Source organism: Triticum urartu, chromosome 1A (genome assembly GCF_056163025.1).
Source record: "Triticum urartu cultivar PI428250 chromosome 1A, HENAU_Tu73, whole genome shotgun sequence".
NCBI classification, from domain to species: domain Eukaryota; kingdom Viridiplantae; phylum Streptophyta; class Magnoliopsida; order Poales; family Poaceae; genus Triticum; species Triticum urartu.
Genome location: NC_141873.1, coordinates 15,937,822 through 15,962,367, shown reverse-complemented (window position 1 = coordinate 15,962,367; position 24,546 = coordinate 15,937,822). Strand labels below are relative to the sequence as shown.

Here is a 24,546-nt window from a genome sequence, read left to right as displayed (position 1 = left end):
CTTTATACTAACTTAGTACAAAGTTGGGTCATCTATTTTGGAACGGAGGGAGTAGATGTTTCCGTTTCTGCTTATTCAAGTGGTGATTTATACCGACTGCCTGCGCCAAGGAACTCAACATGGAAAGGTATCATGTTGTGGCACACATGGTGAATTTTTTTCTGTAGAAATTTGAAGGTGCGTCATCTTATTCACACAGGACAATGGACAAAGGATTATATTTGCCCACATCCAGGCTGTCGTGAGGTATGGCTTCACAAAGTTTGTATTGCATTTTTTTAGTTCTCAAAATACAGCTCACGTTACAGTGTTCTTCTGTTTAATGGTGCAGAACTAAGTAGTGGGATGCTAATTTTATCTAACTCAACATGTTCCGTTGATTTGATTAAATGAAATTAATGAAACTTCATCTGATACTTTGAGCTAGTTTTTGTTTGTAAACCGAGTTCAATTGCTATCCTGGACTATTGTTAATTGTAGAACTTCGTGATTTCCACGATGTAACATCTTTCCTGTTTGCATATCTTCAAGTGACAAAACAAAAAGTAGTGTAAATGATCATGGATTCTTATTGGTGAATCCTTCCATTTTGGTACATGTTGCATCACAATACCTCTGAATTTCAGGCCTTCTCTTTGGATTTAACTTACATGCACCCTTCAAATCACGTGATGTAGAAAATAATCATGTGAGCCCGTTCTCAGCATTTGGCAAAAGATTTACAAGTGATTTCAAATTAAAATGACATATCAAGGCACATGGAAAGGCATCTTGCTATAGAGCATTGACTTCCATGTTCAGCTTTTATGCTTTCTTTTCCTTCTATTCATACTCACTAATTTGTAACCCCATCTTAGAAATATATTTAAATAGGTTCCACAGTAAAGCTTGGCAGTGCCAAACTGCCCCGTAGGCCCTAATGCTCATTTTCGTACATGCATTATAAGTTGTGCTCATACTGTTATTCTTCTCTATAAGTTATCCTAAGAAACCTTTCACATCTGGTTAAAATATTGCCCTTCAGGGCCATGGTGATGGTGGCCAACACTAGTGGTTGTACCTTCGTGCTGGAGTTGAGTGGTGGTCTGATCCGGTTGCTGGTCACGATCTGATACAATAGGTATGCAAGGAATTTGGAATGCTTATGTGTTTATAATTAGAAAAGTGGTAATTTCAACGCACTTGGATCTCTGACTATTCAAGCCATCGTTTGATATGTCATACATTATGTGCATGGAAGCCATGAGGCAACTGTGATGTGTACGCTAGGTTTACTGTTTTCTGTTTCAACAAATTAGCTATGGTTCCCACAGAAAGGTTGAATTGCCTATCTGCTAGCAAGTGATGTTTAGGACCAAATTAGCAATGCTGGCTAGAGTGACTGATAATAATTGTAGGCTGGCATTTGTTTGTCCACGGTATATGCATTTGATGATGTGGCTGTTTTTTTTTACATTGCTTCTTTGCAAACTTCTGAGATTTGATGGCACGCCTTTTCTCGCTGTGCTTCTGCTTGCTTTAAAATGGTGTCATATGATTCAGTTCCTTTGCTTTTGGCAAGAAGGTCTGTTATACTTGAGGGATATTCTGCATTTCAGACATGTGGGCTGTTGCTATAGACTCTATCACACAGTTAGCTGCGTAAGTGTTCATTAGCTATCTGCAGTTAGAGTGCTCAATCTGATGACTGCTTGTTTTTTTTTTCTGAATGTAGTAGATTCTTTTCTCTCCCAATGAGGTAATGAAATGCACAACAGAACCCACCATTTAACACTAATTTTAGTGCTGACCACACTGTTCTGGTGTTTATTGCCAGTTGAAGGATGTGTTTAAACTTAGATCCTTGGAAGAAAATAGAAGGCAAATGAAAAATCAAGTTTCGGGCCAAATGGATGGAAAAAGGAAAACAAAGGTGAGCAGCCACACGACAATGAGATACTGTTCTTCTTTTCGGCAATTCACTAAAAGAATCGTGTGCACCGTCTCCAACTGCAAGCAAAGCAAAGACTCTAGACTATGGAAGTAAGCATCTCATCGCCTCCAATTGCAAGCAAAGTGAAGGAAAGCAAAGGGAAGCCAGCAGAGACCTGCCATGCCCTGCAGGCTTTGGGATCAATTCCATTATGTTGCTGCAATCTACAGGTGTTCCCTCATGCACGCCCTATTTATACTGACATATGAGTACTATAAACAAGTCACATATGCATACTGATCATATCGCCCTCAGGTATTTTTCTAATCTATCCATAGTGTTTGAGTGTTCCTCTGTTTGGCCAACATGAGGATGCTGGGGGATCATCTCCAGCACAGCTACCGTCCCCAAAGCTCAACACAGCAGGTACACAAGTCAAAGATAAACAAAACTATTGTATAAATTAGGTAATATTTTTATTATTACATTGAACCGTTATTTTGGGCCTTGCGGCAGCTGAATGCTTGCTGCTGTTTGGATGAAGCTTTACTCTTCGCATGTACTGAGCCGCTGTTCTGTTATTTTGGTAATGCAACCTGGGGCTATGGGGCTATATGGATTAAAAAATTAGGTGCATTTCTTAAATTATATGCATGTGCATCTGGTATTATTACGTATCTATATAGTGTGATGTGCATTTGCGCGACTAGAGTTTCTATGTATCGTTGCATGTCATTTAACAAATTTAACATCCTCTTAAATATATACTCCCTCCGCCCCGAATTAGTTGACTCAGATTTGTCTACATACGGATGTATCCAAAACGTGTCCAGATACATCCGTATCTAGAAAAATCTGAGTCAACTAATTCGGAACGGTGGTTGTACAATTTTGACCACTCATTTACATGAGAATATACCTGAAAAAATATATAAATCACAGTGCTAGGAATCAAAATGGTGAAGAATATTGCCTAATTTTGTATATTATAATGTTTGATAGCCAATGTTATAAACGTTGGTGATCATGTTCTTCTCAACATATTTTTTTGTTCATGACATAGGTAATTTCATAGTGTTCTTGTGTGTGGTTTATTTAACATGCTCTTATGTGTTGCTGATTGAACACACATGCCCTGCAGTTGATTCAGCCTCTTCATTTCGTCTCCATGTCCAAGCCAAGCAAACACCCTAGACTATCTGAATCTGTTCTTTTCTCGTCAGTTGACTAGAAGGATGTTGCATTGTCTCAACCTTCAAGCAAAGCAAAGACTCTAGACTGTAGAATCTTGCGCCGTCTCCAACTGCAAGCAAAGGGAAGCAAAGACAGCAGGGATGAATTCCATTATTTTGCTGCAATCCTCCAGATTGTTGTGCCCTCATATATATGGCTCTATCTATACTGATTTGAAATATGAGTACTATAAACAGATCAGACACGCACAGTAATTTATGATATCCCTATCTACTATATTTGTCTAATCAATCCATTCTCCCCACTCAATCGAGCTAGTTTGAGCTGTGTTTGACCAACATGAGGATGCGAAAGGATCATCATAGTCCTTAGTTCGAGTCTATCTGCAGCACTTTTCCCCTCCTGAAGCCCAACACAGCAGGTACGTGATTCAACGTATAGACAAAAGTATTGTGCAAATTAGGTGATTTTTAAATTAGATTGCATCACTATTTGGTTCCTGGCAGCTAATGCGGCGTGTTGTTACTCTCTGGATATTTTTCTTCTTTCTGCTTTACCTTTTGCATGTACTGAACCGCCCTTTCATTATTTTGGTAAGAAAACCTGGGGCTTCGTATGAAAAAAGAACTACTTGCATTTCTCAAGTTATATGCACATATTTTTCTGGTATTTGCACATGCTTCTGGTATTTTTTGTAAACAATGTATCTGTAGACTCCGGGGGAGTTCTTTATCTTCAATTATCTATAATAAAATAAAAATAAACTCAAGTGGTAGTTATTGCACGCAAATTCAAAATCTCCTCATGAGGATTGGATGCTGAGAGACCATGTTTTTTCCTTTCTGCTTAGCTCTTTTTGTAGGCTAAACAATTGACGCTACCATGTCACGTTAATTTTTTTGCCGAGACAGCATCTCCATTCAGGTTCTGAAATTTATCCTCTTCAATTTGTTTTCAACTCCAAGAAAAGTGAAGAGCCTGGAGTATGAGAACCTGTTATGTTTTCCGGCAATTGACAAGAAGAATGTTGCATTGTCTCAAACTGCAAGCAAAAGAAAGACACAAACACTCTAGAGTATAAGCATCTTGCATCGTTTCCAACTGCAAGCAAAGAAAAGCTAGCAGAGACCTTGCACACCCTACTGGCTTTGGGATCATTTCCATTAGTTCAATGCAATCCTCTAGGTGTGCCCTCATATATATGGCCCTGTTCTGAGCGTTCCTCTGTTTGAGCAACATGAGGATGTTGAAGGATCATCAACACTCTATCTATGTCCAGTATGGCTACCCTCCCGGAGCTCAACACAACAGGTACGTAATTCGAAGTATAGACAAAACTAGTGTAATAATTAGGTTATGTACATTTTTTTAAACTATATTGAACCCCCTTTTTGGTGTCTGGGTGCTGCTGAATGTGGTGTGTTGCTACTGCTTGGATTTTCTTTTCTTTCTGCTTTACTCTTCACATGTACTACTACTGAACCTCCCTGTCCAATATTCCGGTAATGAAACGGGGCCATGGGGCTTCGGAAACTAGGTGCATTTCATACGTGCGCATCTGGTATTTTCAGTAAATGATGTATCTGTAGAGTCTGGGGGAGTTGTTTATCTTCAATTATGTAGCATGCAATATGAATAAACCCAAGCGCTAATTTGTGCGTAAGAACTGAAACATCACAGAAAAGCTGGACGATTGCAAAATAATTTCTCACTAAATGGACGGTCTTAAAAATTAAATACAGTGTATCAACATAATTTATTTTTGTTAAAGATGATTCTGTTTGGAGCAAGTTAAAGTATTTTAGCTTCTTGGCAGACTGACAGTAGCGAGCATCCAGCAGCTCTGGAATGAGTGGGAGATCCAGTGCTTGGTGCTTGTGAGCTTCTCCCTGCAAGTCTTCCTCCTCTTCTTCGCGGGGCTCCGGAAGCGCCATCGCTCTCGCATTCTCAGCCTGCTGCTGTGGCTTGCCTACCTGTTGGCGGACACCGTCGCGGTCTTCGTTCTCGGCCGCCTCACACGTGTTGGAGGCGACGACTCACTGGTGCTCTTCTGGGCACCGTTCATGTTGCTCCACCTCGGAGGGCAGGACACCATCACAGCCTTCTCCATGGAGGACTGTGCACTGTGGAAGAGGCACCTGCTGAACCTCACCACCCAGGTGGCACTGGCCATCTACGTCGTGGGCAAGCAATGGCAAGGGGACAAGCAACTTGTGGCTCCCATGGTGCTAATCTTCATCTCTGGGACAGCCAAATATATGGAGAGAATATGGATACTTGGGAGAGCCGGCTCATGGGGACCTATAAGCAGGCCTTGGGGTCCGTTGTGTGGGCAGAAAAGAACCTTGGGGGTCAGGCTTGACACACATGCTCCTATCTGGTCATTGTTCTCTTCTGACATGGAGGATGTGGCTCATGACATGTTTTATAATAGCATGAACTATTTCATGAACAGGACTAGTAAACGGCTTCGCGGGACTGGTTTAGGTCAGGAGGAACGAGATCGTCTCAAGTCAGACGAGGGAGTTAACTTGGCATACGAGTTGGCTGAGACCCAACTCTCATTGATCTATGACTTCTTGTACACCAAGTTTGGAAGCCTCGATGGTGTGTTGCACCGTCTCACCATCCTTGTCATAAGCTCTACAGCTCTCGCTCTGTTTGCTTATCATCATAAGGGAGGGATGGGGCGATCAGAAGCTGTGAAGTACTACTACAGAGTAGCTGATGTTGCCATCTCTTACATATTGCTTGTGGGTGCAGTGGCGTTTGAGATATCCTCTATATTGATGTGGCTCATGACATCATATTCGCCATCCAACGTATGCACAGGACCAAGCGGAGGCCATAGTCCAAGAATTGTGCTTAGCATCCTCAAGCGCCTCCGCCCAGCACCGAAAAGCAACAGATTGGAGTGGTCAGGTAAGCTGTGGCAGTATAACTTTATTGATGAAATCATCCAAAAGGAGAAGGCAACAAGGGAATATGGATGGCTGAAACGGATGATGTGGCGTATCGGCATCAAGCAATACCACCACACAACCAAACATGTTGCCATCTCCCCAGAGGTAAAGAAGGTGTTCCTTGATAAGCTGTGTAACAATCACTGGAAGTTGTACTTCAGCAGCTTCACTGCCGAGTGGGCAGCTTATATTCCTTCCTCCTCCTCTGGGTTTGGTGCAGCTAAGCAGAAAGTCCGAGGCATCTTCGAAGACAGGGATCTTGTATCAAGTGCCTTTCTTTGGCACCTTGTGACAGACATATGCCTAGTAAGGGACGAGACGCCCTCTGAGCTTAGAACCTGCAGCCAACACGTGTCCAATTACATCATGCACCTGGTCTACAAGTGCAACTTGATGGTTGATGCTGACGGGTGTTTATTTTTCGAAGAATGTATAAAGTGGATTGGCGCGTTTTGCGAAGATGCCAACTATGATAAGAGGGACCTCCTCCAGAGATTCTACGGTGACGATTCTCACTCTGAAGGTTCAGTTGGCCATCTAGCTAGTCTAGCTACTGATGTGGCTTTTCTGCTCAACGGTGAAGTAGCAGCTGCTGATCGGTGGGAGATGATCGCAACGGTATGGATGGAAATGCTCTGCTACATCGCAGTCAACTGTGATCATGGGTTCCATGCCAAGCAGCTGAGCGCTGGAGGGGAGTTCCTCACTCATGCCAAGATGATCATGTTTCCCATACTACAACTGGCTGATCCCGATGAGCAGTGACGACGGATGGGGGCGAGGCCCGGGGCGTGAGGCCCAAATCCTTTGTATATTACTCCCTCTGTAAACTAATATAAGAGCGTTTAGATCACTACTTTAGTATTCTAAACACTCTTATATTAGTTTACGGAGGGAGTATACCACAGTATACATAGGGGGCCTGGGGCGTGAGGCCCAAATCCTTTGTATATTGTAGCACAGTATACATAGGGGGCCTAGGGCGGCCCGCTGGGCTGGATCTGCCCCTACTGATGAGTGATGTAACATAAAAACACAACTATTGGGTTCATCTGCAAAGTTACTTTCTTATGGCTGTGATTTTCTAACCATTAGCAAGAAATTATACAGCTAATTAATGGCCAAACCTTTCTAAGTGACACGTACTTGCGGAGCCGGAGGATGACATGCAGCCCTCACGGTCTTCTTCATCGTCGCCGCGCCCGTCTACTCCGGCACTCGGGGCCATCGGGACTGCCACTATTGTCGGCCTCACTCCACCATCGCTGAGGCGCAGCGGTCGGCACGCCGTCGGTGTTGATGGTACAACAGCCTCCGACGAGGACTCGATGGTGAAGGCCATGCGTAGAACGGCGGCCCGCAACCTTGAAAGTCAAGGTACCTCTTCTCGTCAATCATTTTTGTCTTTTAATAATTCCAAAGTATCTTCAAATATTACTAGCCTTGGAGTTTCATTGGGACGCAACGAGAAAGAAGTGGATTTTTCGGTTAGGGCTCTTAAACAAGTGGAGTTCGACCGGCTTACGGTTGCTCCTAAGTTGTCGAAGTTCGTGGACCCTCTTGTGTCAGATGAGGAGGATGAGGAAGTTGATGCCAATAATGAAGGCAAGCTTCTCTCCCATCTAGTTAAAGACACAACTGAGGTAGATTTGGATGATACTGTACGTGACACTGTGCTGTGTGAGCTTGTTGCGTAGGTACGAAAGAACAAATCTAACTCAGCGAAGAAAAGAGGGCGCCCATCTAAGAGGGCAAAGGCCTCTAAACAAAAAAAATATGGTTCATCATGAGAGGCATGTTCTGAAATAGCAGAGGTCTTGGTGACTTGGCTAAACACAAACATATTGCCGATTGTGTAAAGGATCATGCATTGGACTTTGTGGCTATTACTGAGTCGGGCAAACAAGACTTCCCAACACGTGATCTTGACCACTTTTCATGTGGTTATGATTATGAATGGCACGTCTTACCTCCGTCTGGGAGGTCCGGTGGAATCTTGATAGGCATCCATTCCATGTACTTGGAACTTTTGTCCACGTCAAAGGGGGAATATCATATTAAATTTCACCTTCGAAACAAGTCCGACAACTTCCTTTGGAGCCTGGTGGCTGTATATGGCGCCGCTCAAGAAGAGTTTAAGTCTGCTTTTCTAAAGGAACTTGTTAATACCTGCCGAGACAATCTCCATCCCATGTTAATCGGGGGGGGGGGGGGGGGGATTTCAATATCCTTCGATATCAGCAGGAAAAAGCAATGACCAGTTTGGTACTAGGTGGCCTTTCCTATTTAATGATGTTATTGACAGCCTAGATCTGCGGGAGCTCACTATGTCTGGTCGTCAGTATACCTGGGCCAATAACCGATCAGTTCCAACTTTCGAAAAACTTGACCGGGTGCTGGTTACCATCGACTGGGAATATAAATATCCCCTAGCCTCGGTACGGGCACTAGAAATGATTGAGGCCTTATCGGATCACGCTCCATTGCTAACCGATTTTGTACAAACAATCCCAAGTTCTAACCATCATCAGTTTAAATTTGAGTTGGGATGGCTCACTGGAGAGGGATTCCTCGACATGGTCAAGAAAGTGTGGGCGCGTCAACCTCGCGGCAACACGCCCATTCAACGATGGAACAATCGAATTCACGCCTTGCGCCGCTTTCTTCGTGGATGGGCTAAACACACTGCCGACATTTACAAAAAAGAAAAGTTGCGGCTATCTACTTTAATCGATACCCTCGATAAAATTGCGGAGGCGAGGCCTCTTTCTGCTGCTGAGATTGAGCAAAAAAGCCATCTTAATGAGCAGATTGCACGCCTGCTTCGTGAGGAAGAGATTAAATGGTACCAACGTTGCAAGGCCGATTCGCTCGTTCAAGGTGATGATAATACGAAATACTTTCAAATGCTGGCCATTGGCAGACATAGAAAGAAACATATCTTTGCTCTTGACCAGGAGGAAGGCCGTATTGAGGGGGAAGCACCACTCAGAGACTTTATTACTAAATACTACAAAGAGCTTTTTGGCCCTTCCACTGAAACACTTTTTGAGCTGGACGAGTCTATCGCTCATGACATCCCTCAAGTTTCGGAAGTGGTAAATGAATTCTTAACCTCTCCGTTTTCTGAAGAGCAAATTTGAACCGCGGTGTTTCAAATGGAACACAACAAGGCTCCGGGACCGGATGGTTTTCCGGTAGAGTTTTATCAATGCCCTTGGGACGTAATCAAGGCAGACTTGGTTCAGTTGTTTAATCAACTACATACTGAAGACCTTGATATTTCCCGCTTAAACTTTGGGGAGATTATCCTACTGCCTAAGATTAAGGAGGCCAGCTCGTATTCAACAATATAGACTGATTTGTCTTCTCAATGTAAGCTTCAAAATATTTACGAAGGTCGCAACTAACCGGTTGAATGGGGTGGTTGACCATTGATACGTCCATTTTGCATCATGCTTTTATATTGATATTTATTACATTATGGGCTGTTATTACACATTATGTCATAATACTTATGCATGTTCTCTCTTATTTTACAAGGTTTATACGAAGAGGGAGAATGCCGGTAGCTGGAATCCTTGGCTAGAAAAGGAGCAAATATTAGAGACCTATTCTGCGTAACTCCAAAAGTCTTGAAACTCCACGAAAGTCAGTTTTGGAATATATAAAAAATATTTGGTGAAGAAAGCACCAGAGGGGGGCCACCCACCGTCCACGAGGGTGGGGGGCGCGTCCTACCCCCTGCCTCATGGGCCCCCTGGCAGGCCTCCGGTGCCCATCTTTTGCTATATGAAGTCTTTCACACTGGAAAAAATAAGGAGGATGCTTTCGGGACAAAGCACCGCCGTCTCGAGGCGGAACCTGGCGAAACCAATCTAGAGCTCTGGTGGAGCTGTTCTGTCGAGGAAACATCCCTCCGGGAGGGGGAAATCATCATCATCGATCCTCTCATCAGGAGGCGGTCAATCTTCATCAACATCTTCATCAGCATCATCTCATCTCAAACCCTAGTTCATCTCTTGTATCCGATCTTTGTCTCAAAACCTCATATTGGTACCAATGGGTTGTTAGTAGTGTTGATTACTCCTTATAGTTGATGCTAGTTGGTTTATCTGGTGGAAGATCATACGTTTAGATTCTTTATGCATATTAATACCCCTTTGATTATGAACATGAATATGATTTGTGAGTAGTTATGTTTGTTCCCGAGGACATGGGAGAAGTCTTGTTATAAGTAGTCATGTGAATTTGGTATTCATTCGATATTTTGATGAGGTGTATGTTGTTTTTCTTCTGGTGTTGTTATGTGAACGTCGACTACATGACACTTCATCATTGTTTGGGCCTAGGGGAAGGCATTGAGAAGTAATAAGTAGATGATGGGTTGCTAGTGACAGAAGTTTAAACCCTAGTTTATGTGTTGCTTCGTAAGGTGCTGATTTGGATCCATATGTTTCATGCTATGGTTATGTTTATTTTAATACTTCTTTTGTAGTTGCGGATGCTTGCAAGTGGGGTTAATCATAAGTGGGATGCTTGTCCAAGGAAGGGCAGTACCCAAACACTGGTCCACCCACATATTAAATTATCAAAGTAACGAACGCGAATCATATGAGCATAATGAAAACTAGCTTGATGATAATTCCCATGTGTACTTGGGAGTGTTTTCCTTTATATAAGAGTTTGTCCAGACTTGTCCTTTGCTACAAAAAGGATTGGGCCACCTTTCTGCACCTTATTTACTTTTATTATTTGTTACCCGTTACAAATTACCTTATCACAAAACTATCTGTTACCGATAAGTTTAGTGCTTGCAGAGAATACCTTATTGAAAACTGCTTATCATTTCCTTCTGCTCCTAGTTGGGTTCGACACTCTCTTACTTATCAAAAGGACTATTATAGATCCCCTATATTTGTGAGTCATCAAGATTCTTTTCTGGCGCCGTTGCCGAGGAGTGAAGCGCCTTTGGTAAGGAAAAATTTATATAGTGTGTTGAAATTTACTGTCACCTGTTACTATGGAAAGTAATCCTTTGAGGGGCTTGTTCGGGGTATCTTCACCCCGACCAGTAGAGCAAAGATTTGCTCCTCAACCTACTGAACTTACTGAAAATGTTTACTTTGAAATTCCTTCAGGTATGATAGAGAAACTGCTAGCTAATCCTTTTACAGAAGATGGAACATTACATCCCGATTTGCACCTAATCTATGTGGATAAAGTTTATGAATTATTTAAGCTTACAGGTATGCCCAAGGATGTTATCAAGAAGAAGGTCTTCCCTTTATCTTTCAAGAGAAAGGCATTAACATGGTTTAGGCTATGCGATGATATTGGATCATGGAACTACAACCGATTAAAATTGGAATTTCATCAAATGTTTTATCCTATGCATCTGGTTCATCGTGATCGTAATTATATATATATAATTTTTAGCCTCGCGAAGGAGAAATCATCGCTCAAGCTTGGGGGAGGCTTAAGTCAATGTTATATTCATGCCTAAACAGAGGGGTCATCTTAACTAGAGATAATCTGGCACGACGCAACTGGCAAGGCACCAAGGCGTGTGTCTTTTGCCAACATGGCGAGTCTATTAAGCACTTATTTTTTGAGTGTAAGTTCGCTTGGCCGGTTTGGGCCATAGTTCAAGTAGCTTCAAATTTATACCCACCACGTAGTGCTCGTAACATGTTCGGCAACTGGTTGAGGGGTATTGATAAACAATTTTCTGCACATATTTTTGTGGTGGCGACTGCCTTATGCTGGACATTGTGGCTTACTAGGAATGATGTAGTTTTTAATAAAAATATGTTTCATCTCCTATGCAGATTATTCATGTATGTACGCGATGGCTCCGCACTTGGTCTATCCTGTAGAGGCCGAAGGATAAAGACCTTTTTATAATGGCGTCTACGCGGCTGGAGCGTTCGGCCAAGGAGGTTTTCTCCCCCCGTGATGGCGGTGTGATCTCCGGATAGGATCTGCCACATCATAGGCTTGGACTAATTTATCTTTTTTAAGTTGTAAACAATTTTATTCTTTGGGTCGGTTGGACTTTTTGGCTGTGTGCATCGAGTTATGTAGAGGCCGGGCATTCTTTAGATGCAATTGTATCATCTTGATATATCAATTCAATGAAATGTCCTTTATCAAAAAAATATGTGAGTATACTGGAGGTTGCTTCATATGGTGGTTGATACCTCGTGTGTGGTCTGAGAGCTTGGGGATTGTCTTTTTTTTTATGGGAACTGGGAGAGGTTCTACTGTAACATCCCTAGTTTAGTAATTACTCTCTCTGTCCTGTAATATAAAAGCGTTTTTTACACTAGTATAGTATCAAAAATGCTTTTATATTATGGGGCGGAGAGAGTAGCAACTAGGGGTTGTAATGTGCATCATGTTCACTACCTACCATCATTTGTTCAATTGTGAAAATGAGGATAATTTAAAACCTTGAAAAATCAATGCACTACTATATGTCCTTCAAAAATCATGAAATATCTATCATAATTTCCTTTATATGTGAGAAGCTCTCATGTATACAGACTACTATATGTTATACATACACCTAGAAAATTGCAAGCAAAACGAAGGGAAGCCAGCAGAGAGCTGCCATGCCCTGCGAGCTTTGGTATCAATTCCATTATGTTGCTGCAATCTACAGGAGTGTCCTCATCCATACGGCACTATATGTACTTTTGAGAACCTTCAGCCATGATTTGAATCACATGCTGCTGGTTCATTTCCAAACACAATTCTCATCCCTCACCCATCTTATCACTTTATTAGCGATATCCACTAATGCAGAACCGAGTTTTAGCACCGGTTCGTAAGGCTTTTTAGTACCGGTTCTGCAACCGGCACTAAAATGTGGAGACTAAAGGCCTCCTCCCCCTTTAGTATCGGTTCAACACGAACCGTCACTAAATCGGTTGGTATTTTTATATTTTTTTTGAAATAAAGCAAAAACAGCCCACCTACTGGGCCGGCACGGCCTGCATACAACTGGAAACCCAAGCAGAAGACTTGCAATAGGCCCACAAAGGCCTACTTATAGAGGAGCTCAACACGGTAGCCGTGGCGGGTCTTATAAACCGGCGCGAGCTCCTCTCAACTAGCGAGGTGGGACTAAACATTGTGCACTGCGAGTGGCAGCGCACTCCTTTAGTACCAGTTGGTGGCATGAACCCGTACTAAAGAGGGGGTCTTTAGTATCAGTTCGAGCCACCAACCCGTACTAAAGGCCATCACCTCTTTAGTACCGGTTCGTGGCACCCGCCCGCCTAGCCGTTGGAACCGACACTAATAGTCGGTTTAATTACAAACTGAGACTAGTGAAGATCCTTTTTTTTATTAGTGATCGCAACTTTGTCGTTGGATTAGTGGCGTGTCATGCGTCCAAATGTTACAAACATGTGCATCTAGCTTCCTCTAATTTCTCTATCACCATCTAATTCCTCTGATTTCAGTGCCATTCTTCCTAGAGTTGTTTATTCTTATCTCATGGGCCATCTGGACGTGAAGAAATGATTTCGCCTTTGAAGGAGTTCAAGCTAGCTTCTGCAGATACAGAAAGAATTTCAAGGAAGAGCTGAAACTTCTCCTCTTTAGAACCAAGAGAAAGAAATATATCTCCTTACCGGCCTGGGCCTCGGCCGGTGTTTCAGTGACTCGTTTCCTTATTCTGTTTCATTTTTCTCTTTTCTATACAAATGTACAAACTATTGTTTGGAAATTTAAAATCTGCACAGTAGGAAGTTCCTACTATATATTTTGCATCAAAAAGAAAAAGGAAATTAACTGCTCTGGCATCTTTTTTACAGATACGACTTAGCATGGGCATCAAGAGTTCGGGCTGACTCAATAAGAGACAAAGAGGTTCATTGAAATTCTCATTAGAACTCGTGGGTTCATGTCGTGTGCACACCTCGCTTTTTATTTCTACTTATATGCTTTCTTATTTGTTTGTCATCTCCCTATTTTGGTTTCTCTTTTTTTATTTAGTTACAGTTGATGATGTGGTAATGTTCTTTTTTTGCCATTTTGGGTTTGATTTATATTTACTTACTACCTCCGATCCATATTAATTTTGCTGATTTAGTGCAACTTTGTATTAAATCACCAACAATTATTATGGATTGAACTAAATCAACAACAATTAATATGGATCGGAGGGAGTGTTTCTTTTTCGTCTTCTATTTTATTTTTTTTGTCGCTTTTTTATTTTCCTTTCCTTTTCACCTATATGTGCTTTTCGGTGTTTTAGTGTTTTTTTCATGTTTTGTCTGATTGTTTTGTGCCTTGCATTTCTTTATGTGTTTCGTGGGTGTTTGATTTGTTTTTCCATTGTGTTTTATTTGTTTACCAACATCGATGAAAAATTCGACAATGCTCTAGGTTGTGTTTTGAATAACATTTCTTGAGCTAGTAGCATGCTTTGTGATGCTAGTGGAAGTATTACAATTGGAATTATTTTCTTGAACTATATTCTAGCGGCATACGTCATTGGATTGCATTTAAACAAGTTTTAATGGCATTATTGGTGATCAAAATTCAAAATGTATGCGGTCCTCGTGAACCTAGAATGAACTCCTTCAAAGGCGAAATCATTTAGTTCCTGTGGTGTTTATGGTTTGAGATGTCATCTTGAGATATAAGTCCACGTTGATATGAAAATCGAGCTATGTTTGTTGAAGATCACTGATCTATGTTCGACTGCTTTGCCCATTTGTTTTCACTAGTACAGTGCTTATTATGGGCATTAAGACTCTGATGCGCGGCCATAGAAAATTGTTGTCAGGTGGGCTCAATAACAGGCGAAGAGGTTCATCACAATTATGATGAAATTAAAGTCATGGGTTCAAGTCATGTGCACACCTTGTTTATTTTTCTTATTCTTTTCAGCTCCCTATTTGGTTATTTGGTTCCTTTTACTTTTTTCTTCAGTTATACCTATACTAAATGATGTGGTGGTGTTCTTTTTTGTCATTTTTGTTTAATTTATATTTACTTATTTCTTTTTTGTCCCTATTTTTTCACCTATATGTACTTCGCGATGTGTTCCATGGACTTTTTATTTTTTTCACCTATATGTACTTCGTGATATGTATTTCTTTTTTCCATTTTCGATCTGATTGTCTCTTTAAGTCCCATTTCTTTATGTTCCATGGACTTTTTATTTGTTATGTCATTTTGTTTTATCTGTTACCAACATTCATGAACAGTTTCTACAACATTTTTGGTTGTGTTTTACTTGGAACGTTTTTTTTTTTGAGCTAGTGGCTAGTGTTATGTTTTCTGGCTCTAGACAACAACTTTTCATTCAATGGTTGGCGCATTTTTCTTGGACTACATGCATATTTTCTAGCACAAGGTGGCCATTTTCGTTGAAACAAATGGACATTTTTACGTTAGAATTGGAATGTTTTTCTTGAGCTATATTCTAAGGACACATGTCATTGGATTGCATTTAAAGAAGTTTCCAACTATACAACTTTTATGGTATTCTCAAAATAAAAAACTTTTATGGTACATAACACTTATTGCTCTAATTGATGATCAAAGTTCAAAATGTGTGCAGGCTTGGTGAACCAGCTGGAAGGATGGGGTAATACTTAGGAGCTTCAATTCCAGTGGCGTTGTATCCGGATATAAGTCAATGTTAATAAAATTATCGAGTTATGTTTGCTGAAGATCTTCGATCTATGGTGGACAGGTATGGCCATCTTTTTCACTAGCAGCGCTTAGTGTGGGCATTAAGTCTTGACACCTAGGTTGATGATCTTATCGGGTCATCTCAATAACAGATGAAGGGGTCCATCACAATTGTAATGACGAAAAGCCGTGTGTTCAAGTTTGCAAGTATATGATTGCTAACTAGGATGAACAAGAAAATTCCTAAGATTACAATTGAGTTGCACACGCACACTTGTGGAAGGAAAGATCACAAGTTCACAACTGAACATTCTATAAAGAAGATGAAATAAATAATTCTGAAATCAAAGATCATGCAACTTTCATGCAATGATTGGATATAAGAACTTACTATCCATCCAGGGGATGGAAAGGCAGTCACAACAAGATGATGGATGTAGCCCCAAGCACTGTTCTTATTGTCATATGCAAATGCAACTAATTAACTTGTTAAGAAATATTCAACCCAGAGCTGGACAGCAAGCAAAGGAGAGGTTTGCATGTGCTCTTGGCGTGGCATTAGCACCACTCACTCTTACTTCTCAGCTCCTCCTTCTCCTCTTAGCCCATCAATTACTACCCACCTATAGCCATAGACCCGGCCACCCCATGCGTGCTAGAGATGTTCCAGTCCCCTCCATTTTGCTCATCCTCTTCGCGCTCTCCGTCGTCGTCACGCAGGCGCCCTTCTTCCGGGCTCGGCACCTGATTAGCGATGACGGCGGTGGCCGCGCTACGGCTTGCACCAAGGACGCCGCCACCTGTGGCTGCGATTACTCTGATGGGAAATGGGTGAGGAGCCGCGCCACTGATGCTATGCCATACGGGGAGGACTGCCCGTTCCTCGACCCCGGCTTCCGCTGCGTGCAAAATGGGCGGAATGACTCTTCCTTCCGCCACTGGCGTTGGCAACCTCGCCGTGGCAGCTGCCACCTCCCTAAGTACGTCAGTAAGCATTGTTGTTGACATCTCTAATTGTAGAACAAATGATCTTGTATTGTCTCTGCCACCATGAATTCTAAGGAAATATGATCATGTTCTATAGGTTCAATGCGACGGATATGCTGGAGAGGAGCCGGAACGGCCGGATCGTGTTCGTCGGTGACTCCATTGGCCGCAACCAGTGGGAGTCCATGTTGTGCATGCTCGCCGCCTCCACGCCGGCCGGTTCGAGGATATATGAGCAGTTCGGGAAGCCTCTGAGCCGGCACAAAGGCTATCTATCCATGGTCTTTGCGGACTACAACCTCTCCGTGGAGTACTACCGTGCACCCATGCTTGTCATGGTTGATCGCCTCCCTCCGGCGAGCCATCGTGCCATCAAGAGGGCCATCCGGCTTGACGCACTGCCGCGGCATGCTGCCCGCTGGGCAGGCGCTGACGTGCTCATCCTCAACACGGGCCACTGGTGGAACCTACACAAGACCATCAAATCGTAAGTAATTAGCTAGCTATTTCATTACATATTTACATTGTTATGACAATGATTAATTATTTGACTAGAGTTGCAATCCATGGTCGCAGTGGAAACTATTTCACGATGGGCGATCGGTTCAACATGACAATGGACATTAAGGAAGCATTCCGACAGTCTCTCCAGACGGTGAAAGATTGGGCACTAACCAATCCACGACTCTCCAAGAGCAGCTACATCTTCTTTAGGAGCTATTCTCCATCGCACTATGGCAACGGGACATGGGACACAGGTGGGTCTTGCGCGGACCAATGGGATCCACTAACGATGATTACCAGTGAGAGTGACCAGCATGAGCACTTGTGGATCAACACAATAATTTCAAGTGTGGCACGGAGCATGAGGAGACGACATGGGATGAACAAGGATGCCGTCTTCTTGAACATAACGTACATGACGGGCTTGAGGAGGGACGGACACCCGTCGCGGCACCGGGAGCCCGAGATGCCATCGGATGCCCCAGAGGATTGCAGCCACTGGTGCCTGCCGGGTGTGCCGGACACGTGGAACCAGATGATGTACGGGCACCTCGTGTCCATGGGATTCGACATGAGGTCAATTAAAAGATAGGTAGATGCATGCTATATATGTGGTTGTGTGTGCATGTATATTGTTTGGAAGGCAAGATTGGACCAGTCCTAGTCATAGTTAATTTATTGTGTCATCTAAATACTTAGGTTGTAGTAGTTTATATAAGTATATTTGTTTTGAACTTTTATATAGTTATACCACATAGGCATATCAGACCTCCATTGAGATCAAGTGAGTTTAATTGGGTGATGAGTACTGAATTTAGTGACCATGTTTATGTTGGATTATGTGTAAAGAGAATATCCAACATAAGAAACGGTAGTTCCTACCAGAATTCAACAAGTCTCGGAGCTTAGATGTACACATCGTCCTCCGCTGTTCAAACAAGTTTGATCATCATAAACTTTTACACGAAGATGGACCCCAAACAGGATTTGCCGCATATATATACCACGGGAATCACCAACAGTGTGACCTACATGGACCGAGGCACATTTTTTGTGCTGCGTGTGCCAGGTTTCCAGTGCTTGTTTTCCTTTTCTGGTTTATCATGTTAGTATTTTCAGTGTTTTCTTCTTACATTTGTCGGGTTTTCCCTTTTCTTTTTCCTCTTTTCTATTTTTTCTCTATATATTTTTGTGTACAAGAAATATAAACGTCTATTGAGAAATGCATGAATCTTTTTAAATACGTGAACATGTTTTGAAATTACATGAATATTTTTTAAGGACATGAACACTTGTTAAAATTATAAGAACATCCTGTTCAAACATGTCAACATTTTTTGTTTACATGATGTGTCAACACATTCTGAAAGTAGATGTTTTTTAAAGGCAGGAACAAGTTTGAAAATTATGCGAATACTTTTTAATATAGATGAACATTGTTTCAACTCCAGTAAGTTTAATTTAAAAGGTAAAAAAATAAAGCAATTTTGTATGTTCAATTATTTTTACAACAAATGAATATATTTACTCCTCTTAATTATAGATTGGATTGTAATTTATATTTGTAACACAATTCCAAGAAAGCAAAAAAGAAAAAACATACCTATGTGAATGGGCCGCAGTGGCCGCGACTCATTTAAGTCACATGTGGTCGATTGCAGCGGCGAGGACAGGGCAGCATCAACGCCAGCCATGGGTACAGAGAGACGATGATTCGGCTGATGCCGGTCGATGGATCATGGAGGTGGACGACGGCAGTGATGAGGGCAGACGGAACGAGTTAAAAAAAAGTTTTAAGAGAAGTGAGCAAAGTTAGAGCTCAGAAGGGAAATTTTTAGTCGTGGCTTCAAGCGGAGACTATATCTCGCATTTACATACAGTGAGAATAAATAGAGAAGGAAAGGAAAAGGGGACTGTAGGGATCAAACCCTGGTCTACTAGGCGAGCACCCACAATGCTAGCCACTACATCCACGTCCAGTTTGTGATAACTAGTCGGAGCGAGACGTACTTTGGGACGAAAGGAGGCGGTTTTTCCACCGGTTTCTAGTTTTTATTTTTCTGTTTTTTTCATGGGGTTTTCTTTGTTTTTTTCTCTGGTTTTACTGTCTTTTCTCTTTTCTTTCTTTTTTTGTTGTTTTTCTTCATTTCTTTCTCGGCTTTCACTGGTTCTTTTATTTTCTTTTTTCCTTTTCCTTCATTTTTCCTTCGGTTGTCTCTTTTTTTTTCTCGTTTTGCAACAATTCTCTTTGTTTACTCCCCCGTTTCATTATTTTTCTACATATATATTTTGTATATATCTAAGACATTTTTCTAACACATGTTTTACATTTTTTAAATGCTGGATTAACAATTTTAAGTTCGAAATTATTTTTTTAATGCATGACTAACATTTTTTCTATACACATTTAAAATGTCTATTTTGCAAATGCTTCATTAACAAGTTTCAAATACAAGTTTAACATATTTTGAATACATGGTCAACATTTTTTGTATACGCATTAAACATTTTTTAATGCATGATTAAAATTTATTAAGACATCATGTAAATTATATATTTTTTAATATATATGTTATAATTTTCGGAATGTAAACAAAAGTAAAAAAAGGAAACAAAAAACGTGAAAGAAAAACAGAAAAAAAGAAACCCCCGAGGATGTGCCCTCCAGCGCACCTGGGCCTGCCCATCTGGCTTCACGCAGGGCGAAAGTAGCCATGGTGGGCCGCGCACACGGATCCTATCCATTCCCAGCCGCCCCCGCGGTTCTCCGCCCACCGCCGCCGACGATGACGCCGGCCGCCGCCCACCATGTCTGCCCCCACGGTTCCCAATGGCAGCAAACATGTGCCGGTTACAGTGAGCCCACCACGCCGTCCGCCGTCCACTCCCAACCCAGCAGTAGAAGCAACCGCAGCCGGCAGGGAGGTGACCCCCACATCGGTGACTGAATCGGCGGTCAGGCAGCAGCAGTCCACCCCAACAGCCGCGATTGGATTCCTCTCACGATCTAAGATCAAGAGGTACTACTACACCGCACTACTGCCCAGATTTTCGATTCCTCCCACAGTTTCTGATTTAGTTTGTTGTTATCCTGAAATAAGTGAAGCTCCAGTTGATGTGCATGTTTGATTCTCAGATGGATGGATCACATTCGCTCTGTGACGGAAAGAAAAGATTTCAGTACTAACTCGGAAGAGGAGATTCAGTGAGGTCTGACAGCAGGAGAATATATGGAAGTGAAAATTAATCGGCATAACAACCGAGTAAGGTAATCAACAGATTATTGTATGCACACACCTCTATTGCAAGTTTTTGGACATAAATATGGAAGTGCTAGATTGTAGCAGTATCTTGCAAACAATTAGTAGCACTATTACAGGGTAGTGTCCGGTGATTATTCATACGTCTTCAGACCTAATGGACTGAAAGCATCAAAATACAGTGGTTGCTATTGTTACAACACATGCGTACACAAAGTACAACCTTGAATGTTGACAGAGTATGGTAGTCCCTGTTTTGATTTATGGCATAAGTTCGTTTTCATATGAGACAAAAGGCTTCGGAGGCATCTGTAGGCTCTGAAGCCTCCCTGTTAGCATGTTAACAACCTTCGTCATCGACGGACGGTTTCTCGGGTTCCACTGGATGCACCACAGTGCGACAATAGCCAGCTGCCTCACCTTTTCTTTCTCCTCTTGAGTTGTTTCCAAAGTAAGCGCCAACCCATTGATCACTTTCTCGTAGATCCACTCAGGGAGGTAAACATTGTCCTGGCTCCCGATTCTTGGGTCTGCATTCCTCCTTCCGCTCACCATTTCTAGCACCAGCATGCCGAAACTGTACACATCTGACTTATATGACACTCCTCCAAAGTTCCGAGAATATAACTCTGGTGCAATGTAGCCCATTGTACCTCTTGCTGCTGTTAAGGTGACGATGCTTTGGTCCCTTGCGCACAGCTTTGCAAGGCCAAAGTCTGAGATCTTTGGATTGAAGTTGTAGTCGAGCAGGATATTCTGAGGTTTGATGTCAAAGTGGAGGATGCGTTGGTTGCACCCTTGATGCAAGTACTCCATTCCTCGGGCGATGCCTAAAGCAATATCTAGCAGCTTGTCTGGTACTAGAAGGTTCTGAAAAATATTAGAGTCATCAGAGAATATGTATTTCTCTAGTGACTCGTTAGGCATGAATTCGTAAATAAGAGCTCGTCTCATTCCTTCAGAGCAGAATCCTAGGAGACGGACAATATTGGCATGGTGGATTAGTCCGATGGTTGCAACTTCATTAATGAAAACCTCTCCCTCTCCTGTAGAGTTCTCTAGCATCTTGACTGCCACGGGCACTCCATTTGGCAGCTCGCCTTTGTATACGCTCCCAAATCCTCCTTGCCCTACTTTTTCCTTAAACCGTCTTGCCATCTTCTTAACTTCAGAGAAAGTGTACCTTGTGGGTTTCGATGTTCCATATGTCTTGAGAAACATTTCGACCTTCAAATGTATCTCTGCATTATATCTTGTCTTGAGTGAAAGATAAAGCACAGTGGCCACCGTCACCAAAAGAACGACAAATGCGGCCACCGATGATGTAGCTGAATAAGCAAACAATACGTCATCAGCACATTGCACCAGGACTTAAAAGCCGTTACTTAGTACTATTTGTTATGATAAGAGGATGTCAAGTGTCAGAGTAACCAGCAATAAGAATTTGTACAACAGAAAGCTTTTATTTTTTCCTTTATATTTTGATGATGAAGCTAAAAAGACTTGGTTGGAGCAGTACCTGCAATGACTTTGATACGTGAACCTGCATATACCAAGAAAGAGAATGAGATAAGCAGAAAGAAATTATATTTACAAACAAATGTAGAACAGACAAATTGAGTGTTGTCTACCGTGGCTGCAGTACATTGCCCTAGTATATGAGGAACAAATATACCATGCTATTTATGGATGCCTTTTTATCAACCAAATTTCCTTTTTGGGGAAATTTGTATTGTTTTGATGCTATTTATGATAGTGCCACTGGCCTATTAGTTTTTCTAACATTTTTGCATGCATACAACAGTTAGAGTCAACTTAAGGCCCTTTGACCGATTGGGCAACTTTTGTTCAGAAAATGCCTGCAGTCACATGCATGTGCACCCAGTGGCAGTCGGTTCTCTCCCTTACTCTGCTCTGTTCTCCCCAATTCATTCTCCCAAAACCTGCCGATGGTTGGCTGCTCAAGCGCAGCAGCAGGTGCAGCCATGCATGTTAACTGAGTGTTGCATAGAAATTTGTAGAATAAATAATGACTAAAGTGTTCCGGATTATTTAAGGCCAGTAGTGTCTGATAGATGGACAAAACATATTTTTTCCTGCTGGATTATTGCTCAGGTTTTTGTCCGGGTCCTTCAGTGTGATTGCTTGAGCAGGCTTTGTGATGCTAATTTTGAAAACCTTAGTTGACCGAAAATCCCATGGAGATTCAAACACATGGAGCTGTAGAATGGGTAAATTGTAAAGTAAAATTCTAATTGATTTCACAACTTTAGTACAGAATAAAACAGAATGATGTTATATATGGTTTTTGACTCATACCATGTGGGCCGGGCATGCAGAAACGTCTATCCCTTTGTGAGCTGAACGCGCAGCGTCCCCCACTGCGTTCACATCTCGCGCAATAGTAACCATACCAATACACTGTCGTCTCAGCAAAACTGAGGATTCTTTCTGTGCGTTCCTTGAAGGACACTGGGAGATTGTCCGACATTGGGTCGTCAAACATATATATGGGTATCAGACCGCCACCGACACCATCTGAGAGTGGGACGACCTTGCAGTCCAAAGGAAGAATAGACATGTCTTCATAACCATCCACCAAATAAAAGAAGTGGGTTGTGTTGCTAAGGCAGGAGACTGGGCCTGCAATCCCATCGGCAGCACCAGGTGCAAACTCTCTTGAACAGCGCACTAAGGTAGAATTCCATCGGTAAAGACCTGGCATCTCATCGTTGATAACATCAGCCCGTGGAGATGATGAGCTTCTAGAGCTGACAAGCTTCTGCTGTAGCACAAAACAAGGGTCTACAAGCGGGATGAGCTTCATGGAAGAATGCCTGTAATCTATGGCGCTGACACTGTATGGGCCAAGAACTGGGTGAACAAGGATGGTGTCTTGACCAGAGCATGTTAACTTCCTGATTGATCTGACGGCACATCCACATGATGATGACGACGATTTATTGCTGGATTCAAGGCAGAAAGGGTACCTGATCTCTGGGCCATGTTGGCTGCACTGGGACGGTGGGCAGTATTTGAAGAAATCTTGATCATCCCATGCGGTGGCCAAGTAGATTCCGTGGTTGATCAGAGGCAACAGCAGCAGGGCTATGACAAGTAATTTGCTCATCTTTCTGTACTTCTGTAATCGAGAGGGAGAAAATGTGGCAAGTAGAAAAAGAAAAAAACAGCATCACTTATTCCTTGTCATCTATAGGTAAGCAGTCAGAGTTATTTGAGGAGTAGATTTGAAATGCTAACGCCTGCCGTGCTCTAGTGGTTTGAGTGTGATTGCAGACTTGCTTCAGTCCAGTCCCTTGTTGCATGAGCAATAAATGTATGTTGTCATTGTCATCTCTGGAGAAAATGGCCATGAGCAATAAATATGTGTCAATTGGTATTTTGCATTGCGTGGAAGTTCTTATATGTTGTCATTGTCATCTCTGGAGAAAACGGCCATGGGACAGAAGACTCCAAGCCTGAGTCGTTTTTTATTCCTAGCTACACAATGGGAGAGAAATATCTTCCTCTTGTTCTGAACTTCATGTATATACCAATGAAGTCATAATCAGTATCCCAACCACATTATTAATTGGTATATACAGCTGGATATGATCAACTAGTTGATGTTGATTCCTTGCCCCCTTAGTACTCTATAACATAAGTAACTAGGATATGAAGTCCATAGTGCATATGTGAAGCTTTCATGGGGAACCCTGGTGCATCTCATGATTCTATTACCCTACAATCCTTAACTGTCTTCTCCCTCGTTGTAGTTTTTGCAGCAGATCATGTCCAGGGAGGAGATGATGGGTGCTCGCCTTTCTCCTGTGGACATCTCCGAGACATATCATATCCTTTCCGTCAGCGAGGTGATCCTCTTGATTGCGGTGTTGAAGCATACGAGCTGGGTTGTACCAGTAGCAAGGCTACAATTCACATCAACACAGGAACATACTATGTGACTGCCATCAACTACACTGGTTCCTACTTCTGGGTCATGGATCCCAACTTCAATACCAGTAGCAGCTGCCCTCTTCCACTGTGGAATCACCTTCCTTACATTGGA

General features: G+C 42.2%; 3 protein-coding genes and 1 long non-coding RNA gene across 6 annotated transcripts; 3 read left to right on the top strand and 1 right to left on the bottom strand.

Moving 5' to 3' along the window:
- Positions 1-36: 36 nt before the first annotated feature.
- On the top strand, positions 37-7,157 carry LOC125542714 (uncharacterized). Of its 3 annotated transcripts, none has more exons than XM_087544302.1 (4): positions 37-1,120; positions 1,817-2,338; positions 3,054-4,417; positions 4,923-7,157. In XM_087544302.1, the coding sequence occupies exons 3-4, from the start codon at positions 4,344-4,346 to the stop codon at positions 6,832-6,834; spliced, it is 1,986 nt and encodes a 661-aa protein (XP_087400428.1). In that variant the 5' UTR covers positions 37-1,120; positions 1,817-2,338; positions 3,054-4,343; the 3' UTR covers positions 6,835-7,157. The 3 variants fall into 3 exon arrangements, with proteins under 3 accessions (XP_087400428.1, XP_087400430.1, XP_087400432.1); XM_087544304.1 differs by having other exon boundaries at positions 37-2,142; positions 2,228-2,338; XM_087544306.1 differs by having other exon boundaries at positions 37-2,338; positions 3,054-3,527; positions 3,957-4,417.
- A 9,114-nt stretch (positions 7,158-16,271) lies between these two features.
- Positions 16,272-17,889, top strand: LOC125536649 (protein trichome birefringence-like 8). The gene is made up of 3 exons (XM_048699916.2): positions 16,272-16,706; positions 16,811-17,200; positions 17,290-17,889. Exons 1-3 carry the CDS (start codon positions 16,375-16,377, stop codon positions 17,807-17,809), a joined length of 1,242 nt encoding a protein of 413 aa, XP_048555873.2. The 5' UTR covers positions 16,272-16,374; the 3' UTR covers positions 17,810-17,889.
- Positions 17,890-19,938: 2,049 nt separating this feature from the next.
- Positions 19,939-24,381, top strand: LOC147988440 (uncharacterized). Its single transcript, XR_015616898.1, has 3 exons — positions 19,939-20,237; positions 20,354-20,485; positions 24,254-24,381. It is a non-coding gene; the product is annotated as an uncharacterized LOC147988440 (long non-coding RNA).
- Positions 20,543-23,690, bottom strand: LOC125542705 (rust resistance kinase Lr10). The gene is made up of 3 exons (XM_087544297.1): positions 22,797-23,690; positions 21,997-22,020; positions 20,543-21,805 (listed from the first exon to the last, which is right to left on the bottom strand). The coding sequence occupies exons 1-3, from the start codon at positions 23,605-23,607 to the stop codon at positions 20,739-20,741; spliced, it is 1,902 nt and encodes a 633-aa protein (XP_087400423.1). The 5' UTR covers positions 23,608-23,690; the 3' UTR covers positions 20,543-20,738.
- Positions 24,382-24,546: the final 165 nt, after the last annotated feature.